At 35.2% G+C, this 25,397-nt stretch overlaps 1 protein-coding gene across 2 annotated transcripts in view; it reads right to left on the bottom strand.

Annotated features, from left to right (window-relative positions):
- The window catches only part of slc44a2 (solute carrier family 44 member 2), a 52,536-nt gene extending 27,934 nt beyond the window's left edge, over window positions 1-24,602 (bottom strand). Inside the window, exons 1-10 of one of the 2 annotated variants that reach the window (XM_056459486.1) lie at window positions 24,411-24,599; window positions 5,830-5,878; window positions 4,508-4,581; window positions 4,298-4,382; window positions 4,074-4,158; window positions 3,772-3,885; window positions 2,673-2,733; window positions 1,541-1,667; window positions 577-660; window positions 300-412 (exon numbers count right to left, since the gene is read on the bottom strand). In XM_056459486.1, coding sequence (XP_056315461.1) covers window positions 300-412; window positions 577-660; window positions 1,541-1,667; window positions 2,673-2,733; window positions 3,772-3,885; window positions 4,074-4,158; window positions 4,298-4,382; window positions 4,508-4,581; window positions 5,830-5,878; window positions 24,411-24,447 — 829 coding nt within the window. In that variant the 5' untranslated portion in view covers window positions 24,448-24,599. Of the gene's footprint in view, window positions 1-299; window positions 413-576; window positions 661-1,540; window positions 1,668-2,672; window positions 2,734-3,771; window positions 3,886-4,073; window positions 4,159-4,297; window positions 4,383-4,507; window positions 4,582-5,829; window positions 5,879-24,410 lie in introns of both variants that reach the window. The other variant, XM_056459485.1, reaches the window with a different exon arrangement.
- Window positions 24,603-25,397: the final 795 nt, after the last annotated feature.

Genomic DNA, 25,397 nt, shown 5'->3' on the forward strand with positions numbered 1-25,397 from the left:
AGGTGGACTAATATTTTAAGTCATTTTTAGAATCAAATGGTAGCCCAAACAAGTACTAGTAAGTGTACAATAATAAAGTGACCAGTGAGTGTATGTATATATATATATATATATATATATATATATATATATATATATATATATATATATATATATATATATATAAATTTTCTCAAGTATTTCATTCATAACCAAGTGCTATGGTTAAGCACAACACAAGTAAACAAAGTGTTTGGTTACCAGACTAAAAATTCTAGGAAGCCTAATTTGATACTCGCATACAAGATCCAATACCGTACCGTATCCGATAACAATGATGACCATGATAATCATAACCCAGACCATGACTCCAGCCAGAAAACGTAGGAGGAGAATAAAAATCAGACTGATCAGCATAGCGATCACCAAACCACTGAAAAAAAAGACCATTCAGAGAATCAATCAATGCCAGTGTAAATCATGCAGAACTCACTGGAGCTCAATAACAATAAATCTGACTGCCATAACTCAATGCTGAATGTTAAGTAGGATGCTGCAGCGGGGAAATGAAATAAACCAAAAATATTTTACACTTACAGAAGGATCCAGTGCCAGGACTGTGTGTAGTCCTCAAAGATCCTCATGGCTACTGCCCGGGCCTCGACTACTACATTGGATTTCCTGCAAAAAATTCAACATTAATGTATGTTTTATTATAAAAATAACAATGATTGTTTACTTAAATATTACAGTGACTAGTGCATTTACTAACACAAACAAACAATGAACAATACATTTTTTACGGTATTTATTCATCTTTGTTAACATTAGTAAATTTGTAAAGTTGTTCGTTATTAGTTCATGTTAATTCACGGTGCGTTAACAAATCTACATTTTGATTTTAATAAGACATAAGTAAATGTTACACTATGATTAATAAATACTGTACATGTATTGCTTATTAATAGTTCATGTTAGTAAATACCAAGTGAGCTGCTGGGTGGGAGGAAGGGGCATTTGGGAGTTAGGACGATTGTAAGGGTCCATGCCATTTTGGGGCCCTATTAGGGGACCTCCAATCTCAACCTAACAACCCATGCCCCCCTACCTCCCTAGGCCCCCGCCACATGTGTTCTTCACTTTTATTCGTGACACTAGCACAAACTAAACATTGACCTCTCCCCTGCTCTTCACGTTCATCCGCGACACCTTCAGAATGTTGTCATAGGGCCCGTATGTCAGCGGCATTTAATAATGAAACCTTATTGTAAAGTGTGACCAATATTACACTTGTAAATTATATTAAGTAAAACTATAATGTTGTATTATAATATTATCTAAATATAACAATAGCATAATATTTCAAGTTTACTTCTATAGCCTTTTGCACAATTATTATTTTTCCTCAGCATTATTATATTACATTCAAACAAACAAGAATAACAAAAAAAGACTCTACGAGTGTCATGCATATACATGGTTAATCTGCAGAGCTACACAATAATATCTACATTTATCGAAGCAGATAAATCTATGTATATAATACACTGGTATCACTTACTTTGCTGCATCAAGGAGCTCTGTTGCATTTATAACTTCTCCTTTATCGACAGTGAATTGAGTTTCGTTCCCAATCACAACCACACCGCCTTTCATTGTCTCTAAAGCAGGCAAGCATCTTCGTGTGACTGAAACACAGGGCAAAGTTTATCATTTTAAGGCAATTTAGAGACACATCAGATGTTAAAGACAACAGAACTTAAATTGGAGTTGTTCAACTGATATAGAGCAGGAAAACAAGTATTGTACACATCACCATTTTTCTTAGAAAACTATTTTTAAAGGTGCTGTTAACTTGAAATTTTCCCCGGATGTTGGTAACAACCCAACAACCCAAGAAATCCATACAGTATATAGGAAGAAAACAAATCTAATTCTTTTACAAATTAAGTTATGCCTAATAAAATGACATAAAGCAGGGAAAAAGTATTGAACACATGAAGTAAGGGAGGTGCAGAAAGATAATAAAAGCCCAGACAGCAGCTGAAATCTCTCAGTAGTTCTTCAGCAACCCTCTGCCCCTCGTCATTGTAAATTAATATTTGCTGCTTCAGTCCAACATTTACATTAGCAAAATGATAAAGATGTAACCAGGGTGGACATTTTAGCAAGACAATAACCTAAAACACAACCAGGGAAACTCTCAAATGCTTTCAGAGAAAGAAAATCAAGCTGTAGAATGGCCCAACCGATCACCTGACTTGAATCCAATATAGAATCCAATTTAAAGATCAGATTTGACAGACGAGACAGAACCATCAAGATTTTTACACTCTGTTGAAGTCTGTGAAAAACTCATAACTGAGCATTTCATGTGATTCATTCTCCATATTAGAGGCATCTTTAAGCTGCCGTCATCAAAAAAGCCTTTTTATATAAAGTATTAAATGCATTTCAGTAGTTCAATACTTTCTCCTTGTCTCATTTCATTGTTATTACACAAAACTCATTTGTCAGTTTGTTTTGTTTTATTTTTATGTTTGTATTGTTTGGTTATTACTAAAATATGGTTCAATTCCATGTCAACAACTCCTTTTTATACACATTATTATTCACAGGAAAAAACACGACGTGTTCAATGCTTATTTTCCTCACTGTATGTGTTTTAACAAACATCATTTTGAAAGACTTACAGTTCTTGCTAGGAAAGAGGATTGAAGGACACATGCCCTCGCTCAGGATTAGAGGAGCATTCTGAAAAAGAAAAGGACATTTTTTCTTCTTTGATAATCATTATTAGAACATTTTTAATAATCAAAAGATCAATTTTAAACACTTTAAAAGGCCTACTTTATCATATTTTAAATTGCAAATATGTAAGGCTTATTAATCATCAACTGGATCATAACTATGTTGAATCCTTTACATGGTAAAACGTAATTTATGTTCATAACATTGCCTATATAAAAACAAACTACAGAGGTTTGATTAAAAAATTAAGCATTTAAATATCATTGTATGCTTTATAGGGGCAGCGCTGTCGCCTGCCGAGAAGGTCACTGGTTCGGGTCCCGGATGGGCCAGTTGGCATTTCAGTCTGGAGTTTGCATGTTCTCCCCATGTTCGTGTGGGTTTCCTCCGGGTGCTCAGGTTTCCCCCACAGTCCAAAGTCATTCGCTACAGGTAAATTGGATAACCTAAATTGGCTGGAGTTTATGAGTGTGTGTGTGAATGTAAGAGTCTATGTATGTTTCCCAGTACTGGGTTGCAGCTGCAAGGGCATCTGCTGCATAAAACATATGCTGGAATAGTTGGCAGTTCATTCCGCTGTTGTGACCCCTGATAAATAAGGGACTAAACCGAAGGAAAATGATCAAATGAATGTATGTTTTATATAAATATAAATGTTTTACAATGTTATTTTATATTTCCCAGTGATGGGTTACAGCTTGAAGGGCATACGCTGCGTAAAACATATGCTGGATAAGTTGGCGGTTCATTCCGCTGTGGCGACCCCAGATTAATAAAGGCACGAAGCCGAAAAGAAAATGAATGAATGAATGTTTTGTATATTAATGCACTGTGTTTATTATTTATGAATTATGTCATACTATAATTTGAAACAAGATATATCAAATATTACACTCACAAAATACACATACAGTACAAAACGTCATATTTTGTCTGAATGTTAGTAAACTTTATCCTTACAAAACATAATACTACAACCAAAAATCATTGTATTTACCCTCATACCCTAATTTATACAGGAAATGTTTGCTCATGTCTCACCTTGGTCATGTCTACCCCATCCTTGCAGAACTGGGCGTAGTATGCTTTATCATTTTGGCTTTTTAAAGCATTAACTAACGTCATAAATTTATCCGGACATTTCTCCACACAGATCTGTCAAAAGAACATATACACATATACTTTACTGCCAACATGTGAGACAAAACTACACAGACAATGGCCACTTTATTATAGATTTAGATATAATATAGATTTTTTAACAACTGAGTTGAACAGGTATACCTAATAAAGTGTGTAGATACACATGATATTCCAAAAAGAGGCTTAAATGAGTGTCAAACCTGAGTGGTGGGACACTGAAACTCCAGCAGGACCAGAGGACTTGCACACTTCATGATGTTGAAGTAGAACAGCAGAGGCTTTTTCCTGATTATACAGAGAGAACAAAATAAAGAGTAGTCTCTGAGATTCAGTCTGAGTAAGGAAACCATTTCATAATTCAACCACAGAATTGCATTAAAGGTCTACTGTGAATAGGAAACATGTCAGGGGAAGCTTTACTCACTCAAGTGGGGTGCCGGCCTGCCCACAAAACTGACCGGTGCTGTCTGTAGGATAAATCACTTTCCGAGGGTCCCCTTGAGACCATGCTATAACAGAAGATTAAGCCCTTTCAGTATCACCTGACCAATATCTTGTCCTTATGGACAGGTTAGTACTTTTGGTGAGGAAGGTTTCATCAAAGAAATGTGAAAATTACCAGGCTGAAACTTACCCAAAATCCCAACTGCAAAGTATCCCAGCAAGGCCAAGATGAACAGGATACAGCAGAGAATGTCTGTGCAGCCCCTGTTTGTCAAGAAAAGCCGATGGGTTTAGTGCTACAGCAGGTCTATGAGGTTACATAAGTCTTGTTACATAAATCGTTCCTTCAGATGCATCTCAAACGTGTTAATTATTGCTAACTAGAACACTACCACAAAAAAACACTGATCTCTAATGATTGGATTGCGCTAAGCATCCTCCAAAACTGCCCAATATCAAATTCCCTGACTTTCACTGACAAAAAAATCAGAATTTTCATCTAATGAGTGGATAAACAGGTCGCTGTTGTGCTTATTTATTAATACTCAAAATAATCAAAATAATAAGTTAAAATAATAACATAATATAAAATGTTTTTTTATTTTACACCTGATGTGAATTTTTTGATTTATCCTTTTTTTTTTTTTTTACTGCGACCATGGTACGTTTGATGGGATTATGATCCCATATAGAGGACAAATCCTGTAAAAACAATAAACAAAATAAATATGCAAGCAAATAAATAAACAAATCCACAAATTCCTGCATAAATGAATGAATAAATATGCAAATAAATAAATATATGAATCAACAAATTCAACATAGGCTTATTCTGAAAACGTTGCCCTTTATACGTTTCTGGAGACCGTGAATTATGTAGCCAGAGGTTTGTCAAGAGGAGCAGACGGGTTTAGTGCTACAGCAGGTTTCTAGAACATATAAATTTGGGTGTACTAGTTTTTGGACAAGTTATTTTGTTAGATTAGCTCCAGATTTGGCTTCAGTACTGACTAATCTAATGTATATGCACAAATATAATATATATTTATAGCTTCCTATTAAAAATATGAATTTGAAAGATAGATTTGTGAGGGGTGTACTTGTATATGCTATGCACTGTATTTATTTACTTATATGTATTTATTTATTTGCATATTTGCAGGTTCCGTCCTCGATGATCCCATAGGTTTTTAGCTTTTTTGCATAACACTTTTTTGCGAAAAACAATATTTACAGCTGTACTACAAATTTACCACAACTTTGAATTAAACATTTCTGAACGAATATTATCCTTTCATGTCAACCTCAGTTAACAGGAGAATGCACCAACTGCATTTGATTTAAGTGACTAAGTTGAAAGGAATAAAATCCAGCTGAAAAAACAAAGATCATTGAATGAAACCTACTATAGTATAAATTGAAAATGTACAAATAAATAAATCCTATACTATCTAATGCTACTAAAGTAACACTGGTAATGGTTTGTAAACATTAGATCAGAATGCGTCTTACCTGTTATAAATCGGGCCTTTAAATGTGGGGTCAAATTTCCTTGGCTCGCCTGTGGAGACATTAAAATGACTTATTATTCCCAAAAGAAATGGCATTTGGATGATGGCCAACATCACAATATGGGCAATTACATATAATGGTGCTAAGCAATGTATTCATCTGAGCTGAAAACCCAATGCATAATTTATAAGTCTTGAATTAAGCTGGTTCATATTTCTGATATCTTAATGAACACACTGAGACATCGGAGTTTTGAATAAACAGACTCTGACAGGAGGGACACGTTTAACTAAATTAAGTTAAATATTAATTTGTTTTCTGACTTTCTTATGCATTGGAATAACACAAGGCTAAGTAAATGAAGACCAAATGTTTATGGTGGGGTAAACAAACTCTCTTAATGAAGATTGTGTCCTGCTGTGATGAGAAAGTTTGTGCTATCTTGCAAAATCAAGTAGTGGTTTTGATAGGGCATAAGTTCTCTTCCTCCTACAAACATATGTACCTCCTCACTCCCTGGTAAAGTCTAGAAGGGATATAGCTATGGATAGGCACATCAGTATAACATTATTTTTGTACAACAATAATTACTATTTTTATATTACTGGTTGGGTTTAGAGTTGGAGTAGGTGTTAATTAAGTGCAATTTAATGGATAATTTAAGTAACAATATGAATAATACTCTGTATAATTACTGTTTTTACATTAATGTGAGGGTCGGGTTTAGGGTTGGGGTGGGGGTAGACATTAATTATGCAAAAATCTACTTTATATATGGTTTAAGCTCAGTTGTGTGGCAGTAGTGTGTGAATATAGTCATTATCGAATTGTAAAAATGAATTAATTGTATTTTATAATCACACTTGATTAAAACAGTCTGAAGAAACACATTTAATGAAATTCTCCCTTTGTAGATGACATCTGAGTAGGGAAAGTCCCGCCTATTATTGGCGATCTCTCCCTCAATGGCCCTGAGTAAGAAGCAGCCGTCTGCCATTTTCACACCATAAGATCCTCTCAGCGACTAACAGGATTATATATGTGGAGTTTTAGGATCTCTTTCTCTGAGATACTACTTTTGTCATTTTCAGTTGTTCACAAAGATAACCTTAGTCTGTTTTGAATCTGCCATGCGCTTATTTCACGCGGCTGCCATATTAAAAAACGAAAGCGAGGCTGCAGTGGGAAGAAACCCATCAGCACTGTAAACATTGCAACAACATGCTGTGGACTACAAACCTCCACTATTGCTGCGATTTCGAAGGGCAGATGTGGTGCAAACATCACTTTAATATCATACAGTTACGTTTAATTTAAACTATTAAAAACATATTAGGCATCAAACAGGTTCACAATTTCTTTATTATTATTATTATTATTATTATTATTATAACCTTTATTTTCCCAGAAAAGACACATTGAGGTTAAAAATCTCTTTTACAAGAGCGTCCTGGCCAAGATTAGACAGTACACATGTCACATGGGTCTAACAAATGACAAATAAAAAACAGTTGATAGTTAACATGAATAACACATTGACAAGCAAACTACTCAAAACATCTACAAGCCTGTGTTTCAATTTCTAAACCATTTATACTCTTTTAAAAGCATTTAGTGAAATCAATTCTTTAAACTGCAACTTTGTCTGTAGATTATTCCATGCAAAAGGTGCTGCATATTTAAAAGCCTTTTTTCCCATCTCAGTACGCACTTTGGGAACAGACAGTAAATAAATATCCTGTGAGCGAAGGCCATAGTTAAGGACAGGCTTTTCACTAATGTAATTCTGTAGATATGATGGCAGTAAACCAAGTATAGATTTGTAAACAAAGATATGCCAATGCTTGAGCCTACGAATGGACAAAGGAGACCAACCTACCCTAGTATACAGCACACAATGATGAGTAAGGGATTTAAAATTAGTTATAAATCTTAGTGCAACATGGTAAACAGTATCCAATGCATGCAGACTCTGAGATGAGGCATGCATAGATAACATCACCGTAGTCCAATATCGACACAAATGTTGCATCAACCAGCTTCTTTATAGCCTCAAAAGAAAGGCAGTTCTTAAATCTAAAATAGAAGCCTAAAATCACTTACAATTTTTTCACCAATTGCTGAATGTGAGGACTGAAAGAAAGTGCATCGTCAATTAAAATTCCAAGATATTTGTACTGGGACACCAATTCAATCTCTGTGCAATGAGTAGTAGTAATAGAAACTAGCTTTTGCTTTTGCTTTGAATTTGAAAATAGCATAAGTTGTGTTTTATCTACATTTATAACTAGTTTTAACTCAGATAAATTATGTTAAAGTACATTAAAAGCAATCTGTAGATGAGAAAGGGCCAGATTGGGTGTAGATGCAGCAGTGTATATGACTGTACCATCAGCGTAACAATGAAAATTAGCATTTTTTATATTTTGATCAATATATATATATATATATATATATATATATATATATATATATATATATATATATATATATATATATATAGTAAAAAGAAGAGGCCCCAGTACTAAACCCTGTGGAACCCGTTTAGTTATGTTCAAAGTTCTAGAAACAAGGCAATCCGCTTGCACACATTGATTTCGATTTGTAAGATAATTTTTAAACCAACCAATAACATGATCAGATAAACCAATACTTTTGAGGCGTTGTAACAGCAAGGTATGATCCACTGTATCAAAAGCTTTGGAAAGGTCGATGAACAGGGATGCACAATGTTTTTGAGTGTCCACAGAATCAATAAAATCATTTAATACCTTTAAAACTGCTGTAATAGTGCAGTGTAGCTTTCTAAAACCTGATTGAAATTTAAACATAATACTATTTACTTCAAGAAAATCCTTTAATTGATGGTTTACCAATGACTCAACGACAGGACAGACAGCTTAGAAATAGGATGGTAATTATTTGTTTGTGTGGCGTCTCAAACGTTGATTTCCATATCACTGGGATTTCATTTGTTATAAGTGAAAGATTAAAAATATGAGTCTAGAGCAATAAAATCAGCTGCTAACTTAAAAGAATAAAGTTCTAATTTATCAGGACCGGCCGATTTAGAAACATATAAATTCTTAAGGGCTTTCCACACCTCAGAAATTACAATTGGTGAAATATTTATAAAAATGGTTTGACTGCCTTGCAAGGGATGAAAAATTACAAAGCTGGATAGACCTCTTAGTTTCTGACTGCATAGCTGACTCATCCACCTGGATACCGTTTAGTGAGTCAAACAGAAATCCAGGAGTAATACGCTTAGTGTCCTCCTAGGCTTCAGTTCATGGCACCAGGTAAACACCGTAGGGACCATAGCAGGGACCATATACTGTTTACCAGGTTACAGATTTTTACTGTAGCATTTTTACAGTTTTTTATCGGTAAAATCACAGCCATTTTTTACAGCTAACTAGTGCCCTTTACCTTAACTTAGCTGAAATGAGGTCTGATATCCCTTTTTATTTTCATTATCCATTCAGAACGAACCTTCGGGTCACTCGAAAAGCGCTGAAATTATAAATTTGTGTCACTTTCTCTTCACTGATAAGATATTCAGCCTGGTACACAAAGTTCCTGTGTGACTCCAGGCAATACTTTGGGTTTCTTCCCACCGCAGCCTCGATTTCGCTTTTAAAACAGCAGCCGTGTCAGTCTATTATGCTTAGGCATAGGTTTGTATAGCTCCGCCCTGTTTTGAAAGGATGTCTGGGAGCACAATCCCATTTAAATTTAAAGCAACAGTCACTAAAACGGCACAATTTGGACCAAAACCTAAAAGAGTCAGTTTCAAAGAGTTATAAAACATTATTTGTGTGGTATTTTGAGCTGAAACTTCACAAACACACGCCAGGGACATCAGAGACTTATTTTAGATCTCGTAAAAAGGAGAATATTAGATCAAATAAAACACAAATATTGGGTAATTTAATAAATAATATAAATAATTATCATTAACAACCGGCCGCAACTGCATTCCTTTTAGCAACAACCCTGTTAGTAAGTGTAAAAGAAAGCATCACATATTGACCAAGTTTCTGCTTAGTGTTATGACTAAGGAAATTGACGTTTGTTTTATTTATCTTGGGAGGTTAAAATTTGCATATTTACATCTATCACATCACTCTCACATCCTTCACCAGGTAAACACCGTAGGGACCGTAGCAGTTTCCCTGCTTCAGCCTATGTAACCTGGTGAGCAATAAAACAATGCAGTCCTCTGTAGCACACCCTCGTGTTGTCTGTAATAGTGTTGTCTCATTACTGAAATTTAAAAAACGGCCATTTCCAGCTAACATTTAAGCGCCGCTGAGCGTGTTTTTAAACACCACTGATTTGCCATAGTATTCACCAGTGCCCAACAGAAATGACTGTGATTGGCTGTGAAGGTCATCAGTTCACCACTCTTTACCGTTTTAAAGCCACGAAGATTAGTAGAGTCACCCGCAGATCGCTCATCTGTGTTTGCACTCGTAAACACAGTTTGCACTTGTAAACATCAGTGAAGTGCAGTGAACTGATGACCTTCACGGCCAATCCCAGTAATTTCTCTTGAGCACTGGTGAACACCATGGCAAATCGGCGCTGTTTAAGAGCGAACACGCTCAACAGTGCTTAAAGGGGTGGTTCACTACGAGATCATATTTCAAACATTAGTTGATGTGTAATGTAGCTGTGTGAACATAAAAAGCATCTTTAAATGTAATACACTCAAAGTTCAATGCAAAGAGAGACATTGGCTATTAGAGTTAGCATAGCGAAGCCTACAGAGAACAAAGTTTGGGGCTACAAAAAAAAACATCCGGGTTAATGATGTCACAAACCCTTCAGGTTACGAGCATACACTCTGCGCAGTGAAGGGGCGTGGCCAGATACGCTGTAATGTTATAGCAGAGACGCTTCCTGGTTGCATGGAGCCGATTTGTGAATCACAGCGCATTAGCACATGTTTTCTGACCATTCAGAGTTTGGAGGAGCTAGGAAATATGATTGTTGTTTTCTTCGATTCGTTGATTGTTGTTAGCTGAGTAGCAGTATATCGTTAATGTAAGATATATGGAAAAATAACGTGATTTTTCACAAGTGAAGCATGAGCACACATTGCTTTGCATCTTATAAACACAACCAAGCCTTGAAAAATCTTTTTAAAAAGGGGACCACTCCTTTAAATGTTTGCGGAAAATGGATTTTTTAAATTTATTTCAGTACCGAAATTCAGTAATGTGACAAATCTAATATAGTGAAAGAATCAGTTCATTAACTTGAGTTTGATAAATGGCATCTAAAATGTGTGTTTGGGAAAATAAACGTTACACTGTAAAAAATAAATCTGTAAAATTTATGGCAAAAAACGGCAGCTGTAGTTGCCAGCATTTTACCGTTACAAATATGGTACAAACTGTAGAAGTAATTTCTCGTTTTTACAGTAAACTACCGTATTTCATTAATTTATAGATGTAATATGTCTGTATTTTCAATTACCCACATCTTTTATTACACAGTTAGACACGTTAACACAGCCATATGCAGGTGGTGACGAGAAAGTTACATAATGAGCCAATGCTCATCACTTACAACTTTTCCCACAAGCAGAAAAGTGTATCAGTGTATAGAAGGTGCTCAGTGTCATTCACACAGCTACTAAACACTAGTTATATTTATCTTGGGAGGGTAAAATTGCCGTATTTACATCTATCACATCACTCTCACATCCTTCACTCCAATTATCAGGCATATTTAGATCAGCCGGACTGAATATTTGACATGTTTGTGATGTATTCAGTCATCTGTGCAATGCCTCACTTTCACGAAACTCGGCCAAGTGCGAATTTGGCAAAGCTACCCTGTCTATTTAGGGAAGCAGGTTGGGCCCCGGGATGTGCATCCTGTAAAGGCGAAAGTAAATGTTATGAAACTCCTTATATGCCTAAAGCATGGCATTTTTCATTACTATTGCCATTTTACTATTATAAACCTGCTCACTCATGAAGGCTTATCTGTTCTATTCAAGGAAAATTTCATTTAATTCCAAAAGAGTATTTATATATTTTGATGTATTGATTTTGCAATTCCATTTCCATTATAGTTGCACTGCACTTAATGTATGTTTAATTACTTCTTACTTATACAAGTAGTTTAAAGAGCATTTATATTACTGTATTGATCACATATTAAACTGAGGTCTGAACAATCAACAGTGCTAAAAATAAAGCTGCTGTTTTTCAAATGATTCAAAATACTATATCCGTCCTAATACTATATTTGTTTTCTCTGTTTCTCAATAATACATGTAAATTGATTGACATTTTGTGGGATGATGCAGAAAAGTTTATGCGTTAAGTACACAGCTGTTCAATATTTTGGATTTGTGAATATGCTTATTTGTTTTTCAGATATTTTATAAGCATTTATATGATAATATATACAGCAATATTGTTGTTTTTATAATTGTTGTATTAGAATTTAAAAGAACTATGCTCTATTTGAATATATTTCCGAATTTATTAATGTAAAAATAGAGTTTTCAGCATCAGAAATCATTTAAATTTGCAGATTTGCTGTGTATAAAACAGTGTCTTTATTATTATCAATGCTATAACAGTTAACAAAAATGTCTTTATTAAGGATTCTTTCAATTTAAAAGTACAAAAGAACAACAAATGTTTTATTTAATTTCTTTAAAATGTTAATTTCTACATGATTTATTTTAACAACAACAACAAAAAAATCTTGCTGACCCCTAAACATAATATCTAGTGTGATAATGTATTTTTGCATATGCTTGAGATACATAATTAGGCTGTACAATATATAGTTTCAGCATCTATACTGTCAAGAAAACCAAAAAGCACTGTTTTATCTCATTTGTATCAATGTTTTATCATTGTTTATTCATTGATGCTTGTAATTTGTTTATTACATTTTATGCATAATATGTTAATATATACTATGTTAATATATATTGCATATATATTGCAATGTGACCCTGGACCAGTTTTACATTGTATGTTGCATTGGTAAATTTTTGGCAATGGTAAGAATAACAGATTTGTCTTTTACGCCAAAAATCTTTAAATATTAAGTAAAGATCCTATTCCATTAAGATATTTAGTAAATTTCCTACTGAAAATAAATCTAAATGTCATATTTAATTACTTATATGCATTGCTGAGCTTAATCTAAACAATATTTAAGGCAATTTTCTCAATATTTAGATTTTTAAACCCTCAGATTCCAGATTAATAGCCAAATATTACCCTACATCCTTTAAAAAGTCACAGATATCACAATGTCAGTTTTTTAACGTGCAGCCCTAATAATAAGCTCCAAAAGATTAAACACAGACATACACACACACACACACAGTATGCTCATTGTTGACGTTCTGTTTTTAGTCATTTTGATGAGATACATTTTTGCATCTGCCCTAAAGCCCCCCTGAGGCTACACTACATTAGTAACCAATGTAGGCATTGGCTCATAATAACGTTCTGTTTTGTGTGTGTGTGTGTGTGTGTGTGTGCACAGTATTGACAGTTTATGGTGCCATCCATTTAGAAAAGCCATCAGTGAACTAGATGCACTCAACAAACAGCTCCCTGATGACCGTAGTATTCAAAACAGTCACACTGTGCAGTTTATCAATCAAACCATTGATAATAACCTGTATATCAAAGTTCAATTCAGTTCAAGCATATTTATAATAGCTCTTTTCACCATAATTATCATTCCAAGCAGCTTTACAGAATAATACATTAGTAAATTACAATCAAAATCTGAAAGGGTGTGAAGAGCACTATAGCGCAGTCTAACTATACACATAGTTAACCTACAGTTATAGCGTACTTCAACAAAATGATATCTATGCATATAACACATTCTCAATGAAGTCATCTGATCAACTGAATAATTATGAACAATTTTAAGCGAGTTAGCAACAAAATAAAAAATTATATATATGAAGAGTTCAGATGCAAGTGCCATCTGAAATTTCCATCTCTTTAGTTTATGCTGAGATATTTTACTTTAAAGACCAGGAAAAGAACGTATTCTTTGCCATATAAGTAATATTACTGAACATACACAAATTAGCCTGATAAAAATACTCATTTTAGAGGAAAATTTCAGACGGCATTTAGAGGTTTTTGCATCTAAACTATTCATATACTTTTTTTAAGCTACAAAACTTTGGCTAATGCTGAAAGTAAGCATTTTAAGCTATAAAACACATCACTGCTAAAAATAATTAAACATCAAACCTTGGTTTCCATAATAAGCACCCTTCGCCATCAGATTGCCTTGTATTCTTTGTCTCAATGTTTACCGTCAGACAGTCTCAAATACCACTTCCGTCCCCTTGAAACAGGAAACTAGTCATATTTTGTTCCTCCGAAATACGCATTGACTGGTTTTCTCAAAAAAAATGCACTTCCTTGAAATAAAAATGCCCTCACGATTTGTTTACACTCAAGTAATTAAATTTTTTTTTCTTCTGTCGAACTCAAAGGAAGATATTGTGAACAACGTTGAAAAAAACAGCTATTGACATCCATAGCAAGAACAAAAATGACTATGGAAGTGAATAGGTGTTTTTTTCAAGCATTCCTCAGTATATCATAGAACAAATAAGTAAATCATGACAGAATGTTCCTATTTGGGTGAACAATTCCTTTAAATGTGCAGTATATTTACTACATTTAAAGATCTGTTGTAGTTTTTATGTTATTTTACTGCTATTCTTAAAGATGCAACATGTACACCTAGTGGTTGAACTGGGTATCGCAGTCCACATTCAAAATATTGTAGAGAACTTTTTTTCTCTGCAACACTAGCTCCGTTTCTATTCACCAATTTTTATGCGCATTTTGGATATGCGCATAAAAATCGGTTGATGGAAACGCCAAGATGCGCATACATTTTGAAAATGCACATTAAAAAAAACATGCGCATATCTGAGTAGGATAAACTTTTTATTCGATAAGAAAAAATATAAACTACGATGGAAACACTTTTACTGAACAAATTCCAGTATGCGCATTAAAAAAAGGTCATGTGATTTTTGTTATAAGAGATCATGTGATGTTAAAAATGTGTGTGACTGGACAAACCAGCAGTCTGACCACATTGTAAAACATCTGAAATGTTGTTTTGGTCATTCTAAAACGCTTTAACCATCTTAGTATTAGTGGTATTATATTATTAATGACCTCCAGAATCAAAAGCGTCTGTGCTCCGCGTCTCATGCCTTCAAACACCACCACGTGTTTGTCTTCTGAGGCGCAAATCATTTATTAAATAAAGAAAAGATTCACGCAGCTTCTCTTATCGCAGCAAATTCTGTTTTTACTGTTGATATTTGGTACCAGATAATAAGGAAGTGACGATTTTGTTCACTTTGACTCATTGGATGGAAATGCTGCTTTATTCGCACATCTTACATATGATAATCCAGTATTGCGCATAAAGTTAATTCACATTTTTGGATGGAAACACAGCAAATGACTCAAAGCAAAAGCAGGTTGCCAGATTGACAGCATCAACAAGAGCAAGCATGTCTGATAATTGAGCCTTACAATGTACAGCTCAGCTAATGTTTACATTTGTTAGATATTTTTATTGGCAGCACGGTGGTGCAGTGGGTAGCACAATTGCCTCACAGCAAGAAGGTTGCTGGTTCGAGCCCTGGCTGGGTCAGTTGGCAGTTCTGTGTGGACTTTGCATGTTCTCCCCGTGTTCGCGTGGGTTTCCTCTGGATTAGGTTTCCCCCACAAGTCCAAAAACATGTGGTATAGGAGAATTGGGTAAGCTAAATTGTCCGTAGTGTATGTGTGTGAATGAGTGTGTATGAGTGTTTCCCAGTGATGGGTTGCAGCTGGAAGGACATCCGTTGTATAAAACAGGTGCTGGATAAATTGGCAGTTCATTCCGCTGTGGCGACCATAGATTAATAATAGGACTAAGCCGAAAAGAAAATCAATGAATATATTTTTATTGTTTGCATATTAAAAACCAACTGATAAGGATTTTTGGAGGCTAATACTGTCCTGCAGATGTTGTATTTTGGGACAAGCCAAATTATTGAGGCAGTCTTTAGGACTGAAATGAGGTACTGTCAAGGTACCCAGGTGTGCCGAAACATAATTGAGTAAACTGGCAGAGGGCGGAGTTATACAGAACAAAACAAAGACACACAAAGAAATGCACATTTTCAAATAACTGACTTTAGCATTGTTTTTTAGATAAACAAGTATGTTCACTTAGCATGTTTCGTAAATATCTGCAAAATTATTAAGAATTTTTTTTACATATCCACAGCGTTTACTATGCTGGTCACACCACTTTTCTGAATTTTCAAATAAGTTATTAATATAATTATCTGGAATGGCAAAGAAAGTGTTCTCGCAGACTTCCAGACTTCATCAAGATTATTTGGATTCATCTTCAATGCCTCCTCCATCTTACCCCAGACATGCTCAATAATATTCATGTCTGGACCTTGACCTTCTTTGCTTTCAGGAACTTTGATGTAGAGGCTGAAGTATGAGAAGGAGCGCAATCCTGCTGAAGAATTTACCCTCTCCTGTGGTTTGTAATGTAATGGGCAGCACAAATGTCTTGATACCTCAGGCTGTTGATGCCGCCATCCACTCTGCAGACCTCTCGCAAGCCCCCATACTGGGCCATTCACATATCACGTCTATTCTGCTCGCAAGTTCGTTATTTCCAATGGTTATTTCCAAATGATGCGCTCGCTCCTTCCAGACACACCCAGTTGAATGAACGTGACAAGAACTGACCGATCAGCTTTCTACCTAGTTTGGAATATACACATAAGCTTCGTCCCAAACCGCATACTTCTATACTATATAGTACGCTAAAATCAGTATGCGAGCCAAGTAGTATGTCCGAATTTATAGAATTCGAAAATCAGTATGCGAGAGGTACCCGGATGACTTACTGCTTCCAGCAAGATTCTGAAGTGCGCATCCGATGCACTCTATGCTATCCCATGATGCACCGCAAGAGAATTCATGAATGGGAGTGAAGGTACGTAACTAACCCAGGTATGTCACGTGATGATGACAAAATGGCGAATGTATAACGTCCGAGTTCCATTTATACTTCTCACATTCATACTGTATAGAATGTACTTTTCTAACGGCCGAGTAAGTACATTTAAATTCAAATGCAGTACCTACTGAGTAGTAGGCAATTTCAGACGCAGCCACTGACTGATAATTATCTCAGACAAACACAGAACACCCAAACACTGCAGTTCTTTTCAATTTTCTCCATAAATAAAACTTGTATTAGTGTTGCAGCAATGTTTTGTCAGCTTGTCATCCTCTGAGAAAACGATTGATGGTCGCCTAGCAATCTTCGTAAGCCCCCTTGCCCCCAGCATGCGGTAAAATGGTCAGCGGTCATAAAAAGGATGGGGACCACTGCTTTAGAGGAGTCACCTTTAAATATGAATGCACTTCCTTCAATTCAATAAAACGGAATCCAAGCCCTGGGATATTTCTGGGCATGCGTATTATTTATGTAGACGTGAGTTGTATATTAAGATGTAGCAATCAATACTGAAATCTTTCCAGTAAGGAAGTTTTAAGTATCAAATTAAGGGTGCATTCACACTTTTTTTGCAACCAAACATCCAAAACTATGCAGTGTGCAGGCCTAAACGCTCTCTCTATGTGATATTTTTATCAGGTGAGAACTTGTGAAGAAGTCAAATGTGTCAGAACAGTAATTCTCATACAAAACAAACAAACAAGCAAATATCTGCTGCAATTTGTGTGTGTGTGTGTGTGTGTGTGTGTGTGTGTGTGTGTGTATGTATATATATATATATATATATATATATATATATATATATATATATATATATATATATATAGTTGAAGTCAGAATTATTAGCCCCCTGTTTATTTTTTCCCCCAATTTCTATTTAACAGAGGGGCTAATAATTCTGACTTCAACTGTATATTCATACCGCAGATATATAAATCCCTCTCATAAATGAGTGCCCTATACTGACCCTGAAGAGATGTGCACACAAAGGTATTCTTGTGGCAGGATCATTTCCTAATTGAACCACAAATGTTTTTTGTATTGTACTTTAGACCTTGAACATCTTGGGACTATTGCTGTCTCTGAAGGATTTGAGAAAAGAGATCTCATTTTGTGCTCTGAAGATGAATAAAGAGGGGATCTTAGGGGTTTGGAATGTCACAAGGGTGAGTATTTAACAACACCTTTTTCATTTTAGTGGGAACTAACCCTTAAGGCAAGAATCAGCAAGGGCTGGTGAATATTAATAAGTACTTTAGAAGTTAGGATGAAAAATAGGACACTAATTATTTAGCTAACTTCAAATGACTTTAGAAATATCTCAGGTTCAGAGCTCTGTCTGGCCTTGGTCTTCATCATCTTGTCTCTCCCCTGCTATTGAGTTTTCCAGTAATATCACATTTGTGAAATGGTGCACTAAGTACAGTATTGACATTTTTTGTCTAAATGTGAAACTAACTGTGTACAAAAACTAAAATTAAAATAAGGATGGAATACTTGCACATAAACTATTAAAAAATGTTAGGGTCAAAAGGCGTATTAAGCATCAAAACGATAAAAGAAAAAATATATAAGCTTATTTATTCATTCATTAATTCATTTTCCTTCGGCTTAGTCTCTATTTCAGAGGTCACCACAGAGGAATGGACCGCCAACTATTCCAGCAAATGTTTTACACAGCGGATGCTCTTCCAGCAGCAACCCAGTACTGGGAAACACCCATACACACCCATTCATGCACACACTACGGCAAATTTATTTTCTTCAGTTCATCTATAGTGCATGTATTTGGACTGTGGGGAAAACCAGAGCACCCGGGGAAAATCCACATGAACACGGGGAGAACAAGCAAATTCCACACAGAAATGACAACTAGTCCAGCCGAGGCTCGAACCAGCGATCTTCTTGCTGTGAGGCGATTGTGCTACCCACTGCACCACTGTGATGCCATGTTCTATTTCATTTTTTATTTATTTTGGGGGGAAAAGAATAACACTTATACACAGTTTACAAAAAAAACTTGAATTCAAATGGTTTTTTAGTGCAATAATAGTTTACATACCAAATGTAACTGTGTCAGGCACATCTAGAAAGAGAATATTTTCATTCATTCATTTTCCTTCAGCTTAGTCTCAATTTCAGAGGTTGCCACAGCAGAATTATCCCCCAACCATTCCAGCAGTGTAAGTGCACCCCTCACAAATCTATCTTTTTTTTATTATTATTTTTTGGGGGATTTTACCTTTTTAAAGGACAGGACTGTATAGCGCAGGGGTGGGCAAACTCAGTCCTGGAGGGCCGGTGTCCTGCATAGTTTAGCTTCAACTCTGATCAAACACACCTGAACATGCTAAGCAGTGTCTCCAAGATCAATAATTCTCTATAAGCAGGTGTGTTTGATCAGAGTTGGAGCTAAACTGTGCAGGACACCGGCCCTCCAGGACCGAGTTTACCCACCCCTGGTATACAGTGTTGACAGGAAAGCATGGGGAGCAGAGAGAGGGGAAAGATCGGCATAATACCGCGAGGCGGAAATCAAACTCGGGTCACCGTGAGCACCGGAGTGCATGTGCCGACGCACTAACCACTACACCACTGGCGCCAACACAAATCTATCTATATCTATCTATATTATATTTGTGCACATACATTAGATTAGTCAGTACTGAAACCAAATCTGGAGCTTATCTAACAAAATAACTTACGATAACAGTCCAAAAACTAATACACCCAAATGTATATGTTATAGAAAAATATTAAATACAAATTTAAAAATGATGAAAAATCAAGAGAAAAAAAATGAAAAATGTTGTTGAAATTTTGTAGGTTGTAATTTATGTTGGAATTTAATAGTATTATCTTTCAATTTCTAAATTTGTTTGGTGACTAAATATTATTTTAATAAATATATCCGTTTAATAAATCTGTTTTGTTTAAATGCACCAAAAACATCAATATATATTCACTGAAAAATTGAGAAAAATATTTATTTTCAAAATGTGGTGTGTGTACTCAGTTATGCTGAGCACTGTATGTTTTATGCAGCGGATGCCCTTCCAGGTGCAACCCATTTCTGGGAAACACAAGATTTTGATGATATTAAATAAAATATCTAAAAATATAAATTAAATCTAACAACATTTTTTTATTATTTGCAACTGTTTTTTTTTAACCACAAGACAGTCCCTTCAGGATTTTGCAAGCACAATGGTTCTTGATTTTTTTATTAAAAATAATGCCAGAGTTTTTGAAAAAAAAAAAAACCTGTCACAAAATCAGTAATTTTAGGCTGCAAATATCAAATAATGTCCCTGCGAAATCCTGGAGGAACTGACTACACTGCACAAAATGATTTTCTTTCTTTTCTAGACAAGCAAAACATATTGTCTTACTTTAAATAATATGCCAATATTAAGAGAGTTTTTCCTTAAAACAAGCTAAATAATCTGCCAATGGGGTAAGCTAAACAATCTTATGTCAAAAGGAAAAACAAGATTATTTAGCTTACCCCATTGGTAGATTATTTTACTTGTTTTAAGGAAAAACTCCCTTAATATTGGCATATTATTTCTTAAAACAAGACAATATGTTTTGCTTGTCTAGAAAATTCTTCTTGATTTAAGAATTTTTAGATATTTGGACTAAAAAGAGGACAAAAAATGTAGGATTCACTTATTCTCAGTAATAAGATTTTATTTACCTAAAATTAAATTTAAAAAAAGTATTAAAGTATGAGTATGATCACTCATTGTTTTGTAAATTTTATTTACAAATAAAAAAAATTGTGATGTAAAGGAATATAAACCTATATTATTTATTTTTATAAAAGTCATTTGAAACATCTAAGCAGACACTTTACTTGTACATTTAATGCATTCTACATATATAAAGTAAACAATCACCTATTAAATTTGATGTGGATACCAAATTGGGATGTCAGGTCTTTCACTCATATATTAAAAACTATAATAAGTATCTGAGTGACACTAAATTAATACAGTAATGTGATTAGCCTCCCACTTCATTATAGCTAATATGTTTGTTGATGACTGTCTGGTTATATAAAAACCCTCTGATGCTAATAGAAGGCCATCCAGGGTTTACTTGTAGTTACTGTGTAGGCTATATGTACTATAAACAACACAGTTAAAAAATGATATATAAAAGTAGATTATACAACAGTTCTGTTTTTTTAAATCTGATTGGCTGATGGCCGTGCAATATTCTGCAAATAACAGCACTTGTACAGCTTCTTCACAATTCACTCTTTTGTGTTTCTCCGCCCACATACAGCGACAAGCAGAGGACACTCTCCAGTTTGACAAATATTGCTGCTCTTGGACAACATAATGCACATTTGAGGCTTTTTTGCATCTATGCAGTTCATGGTTTCCGCTACATTCATTCTTCCATGGTGGGGTGCCACACCAAAAGTCATCCCACTACGGCTACATTACAGCTTCTCATTCAAAACATTCAGTCTTTGTTGTTTTTTTTTTTAAATAGCGGGTTATAATCTCACCAAAACGTATTAAAAGGTAAGTGAATTATAACAGCACAAACTTTTCTGTGTTTGTAGTAGTGCTGTGAGCTATTTGTTTAACCCTTTAAAGTGACATGCTGACTGACTGACAGGGTTGCGCGATGCATGAGGCTAGCACATACGACGTAGCTTTCAGTTATGATGAACACAGTTTCCATAATTATTCATTATAGATAAAGATCTATGGCTCTACATACAATGACGTTATCTTGCTGGAGTTTCTAACCGTTTCACTTTACTTCAGAACGCATCAATGCCGCTCTGTAGGTCTATTGGAGACATTTATAAATATTCCTTGCAAATCTAATAAATGTTGGAAACATACTTGTTACATAAACGCACTAAATCTAGCTTCAGCAGTGTTTCTTTCAGAGCGCACAAGAAAATCTGTGCTTGAGCAGCGTTTATTTAAGGTCAAGAAGTTTTGTGCACGAACAGAGGAAATCTGCGCGCAAGCAATGAGATTCGCATGCTCGTATTACATAAATGCGATCTCGACTTGTAACACTGCTCTCTCAACATTTGTCATTGAAATAATACCATAGTTGGTAGATCTGTGTAAAAAGTCTGCCGCCACTGCTGGAAAAAAAATCCTAGTGGAAATAGTTTCAGTGCATCGGCCGCTATTAGCCTGTCTGAGCAGACCAAAGATAGTGACAGTTGATGTTCCGCCACAAGATGGCGACAGAGACTGCATAATAAGTCCGTAAGGGAGAAAAACTTTTCTCAAAGTACGTTTCAAACTACAACTAAACAAATCATTATAAATCAGCTAAGTGACATTCTAAGTTGATCTCTCTCTTTTGTATGTTGTAGTGCTGTATTTATACCTTAGTAATCTAGTAGGATTTCCTTTGCTTTGGCCTTTTTGATGTTAATTACTGTGATCTCCCTATTGCAACAGAGAAATACTGGGAAATCTCTGTCGATTGATGGCATTTCATGCCCTTCTGCCTTATAATTTTAAAAATGTGAGCAAAATCGACTGTTTTGTCATCACTTTAGACATTACACTAGAGAATCATTCAAATACTAGCTCTAAAGTGATGTTTGTGAACTGGCAACGGTTTCTGCTGTTCTGTCATCAGCTGCAGATGTGAATGAGTGGCGGATAAAAGTAGTTTCTTGTATAAAAGGGCTTTTGAGACTCTCCGTGTTTGATTTTCTTTTTTATACACACGATTATGTCGTCGAACTGTTGCATAGACACAATATCACACGAGTAGCAGTGTAATATGGCTGTATATCAGCACTGGTAGGGGGTACTACCTGCAGCCTCGAGCCAACGCACACCTCCCACCTGTCCCGATTAGGCATGGGACGATAACCGTTTTCAAGGTATACTTTCAAGGTTTGGAAAAGTCAAGGTTTTAAAACTGCCAAAATTTTCTGTAATACCGTTCCTAAGGTATGTGTAAGATTTTTTTATTTACATTTTTTGTTTATTTTTTAGGACAACAGTCTCTCTAGCAGAAAAGATATCCAAAGATGCCTTTTTAAGTGAAGTTACATAAACTAATTTCGAGAGGAGCACGTGATATGATTGGGCACGTCTGGCCACTCATCTGTAATCAGTAATAATCCAATCAGAGTGATCCTAGTTTACTATAAATGGATCATTTTCTCCTTACTGCTCTATCTTCGTTTGGATGAATCCCCCCTTCCACCCCATCTCCTCCTTTTCCTCCCTTTTCTAAAGGGGGAGCTCTCGAGACCTACCTGATCTCGGATCTCCTGATATGCTTATCGACCGGGCGGGAGCCCTGGGCTCAAATATCTCCGAGCTCAGGGTTCTCTCCCGGGACAGCATGCCAAACCTGCTTTATACGCCAAGCATATCTAAGTGGGAACTCTTGAAATTGTAAAGAACGTGTTTTTGAAACTAATGAAGACAGCAGAAGTCAGTGATTCATTTGAATTATTTAGCCTGGCATGTTTACTGCTCCAAAATATTATAAATGGGGAAAAAAGTTTTTGTTTATTACCCACACATTTAAAAACAATATATTTTAGAGCAGTAATCACAATACCGTGATATTTTTATCCAAGGTTATTATATCATCAGAATCCTATACTGGCCCATGCCTAGTGCCGATATACAGTCATATCACATTGCTACTCATCTGATATTGTTCATATATCAGATTTTTTTAAACACACACATTTTTAAGAACTTTGTTATACTTTCATTTAAGTTTATTAGGTTATTATTGAGGGAGTCACACCATTTAAATACTGTTTTCCTGTGATGCAAACATTAAAGGAATAGTTCACGCAACACTGAAACATTTCACATCATTTACTCACTCTTTACTTTTCACAAACATGTTTAAGTTTCTTTCTTCTGTTGAACGCAAAATAAGATGATCTGAAAAATCTTGAAAACCAGCGGTAACCATTAACTTCCATGGAATTTGTTCTTTGCACTATGGATGTCAGCAGTTTCCAACATTCTTCAGAATATCTCCTTTTGTGTTCAACAGAAGAAGAAAAAACTCAAACAGGTTTGGAAACACTGAGGCTGGCTAAATAGTAAGCACATTTTCATTTTCATCACTTCAATAGGCTTTAACTCTATAATGAATATGTTGTTGTTAAGCATTGTGAAATTAAGTTCTGTGTTAGCATATTCTTCTTACGACGCAAAAACAAAACATATGAGGGTCGCAGTAATTACTGACCTGAGAGTAATTACGCCAATATGTGTGTGTTACGCCAACACACGCCTATTGTTTTCTTACTTACATTCATCAAACCGTATCCTCACACACACTTATCTAATTCATTCATTCACGTATCTATGATTTCTGTCGACCACCAGTGTGCAAGTCTGCATTACTACGAGTCTTCATGAAAATCCCAGAGAGACCCACGCCCCACGCATTAGTCATTGTTTCCATCAGAAGACCATCCCTACCACTTTCAGAAGGAGGAACCCTGAAAAATGAAAACGTCTTACCATATTTAGATTCTGGGTTTTTCTCCTCTGGCTCCATTGCAAAGATATTGTGGAAGTCAATTAAATCTCTGAGGGAATAGTATCGCCGTCGCTTAGTCTTGTGAGGAACTGGCCATCAGTAATTCCGCTGCTCTACAGTGGAAGTGTATGGCAGGAACATAACAGTACAAGACATGACGATGTGTTTCGTTTTTTTCGACGAGGGTGTGTGAGGGATGAATCCGCCAATCAGAAGAGCGAAAAACATGATAGACAGTCGCGTCAGCCAATCAAAACACACAACCGCGACCGAAAACCGCCGATGCGTATCAAGAAATCAGAATTTCTGTTACAAAACTCTGCGTTTAATTTAAAAAAACAAAGATGACAAATAGGTTGATACAAAACGCAGTATTACCGCTGATAACTATCACGTGTTCGATATTATTTTGGGTTAAATAACATCGAACTTGCATAAAAAAATGCAAGTTTCTATCAAAACTAGACTGTTTCACATGAGAAAAGCTGCACACTCATTAAGTTCGACAGAAATGCCAGGACTCTCTGATTGTCATGAATAATGTAATAAACAGAATCATGTTTCACACCTGGTGACAAACTTGTGCAATTTCTTTGTAAGCCAGTTCCTTTACTAAAGCGTTTTAAATTCACCTCACTTAAATGACTACAATAATAATAATAATAATAATAATAATAATAATAATAATAATAATAATAATAATAATAATAATAATAATAATAATAACACTACCGGTCAAAAGTCTGGGGTCAGTAGATTTATAGAAATTGAATAATTTATTCCAGTGATTTTAAAGATTAATTTTCAGCTTCATTACCACAGTCTTCAGAGGCACTTAATCCTTCAGAAATCACTCTAATAACAACAATAACAATAACAATAATAATAATAATAATAATAATAATAATAATAAAACATTATTATTATTATTATTATTATTATTATTATTATTATTATTATTATTATTA

The sequence above is a fragment of the Danio aesculapii genome, chromosome 6 (genome assembly GCF_903798145.1).
Source record: "Danio aesculapii chromosome 6, fDanAes4.1, whole genome shotgun sequence".
Classification (NCBI taxonomy): domain Eukaryota; kingdom Metazoa; phylum Chordata; class Actinopteri; order Cypriniformes; family Danionidae; genus Danio; species Danio aesculapii.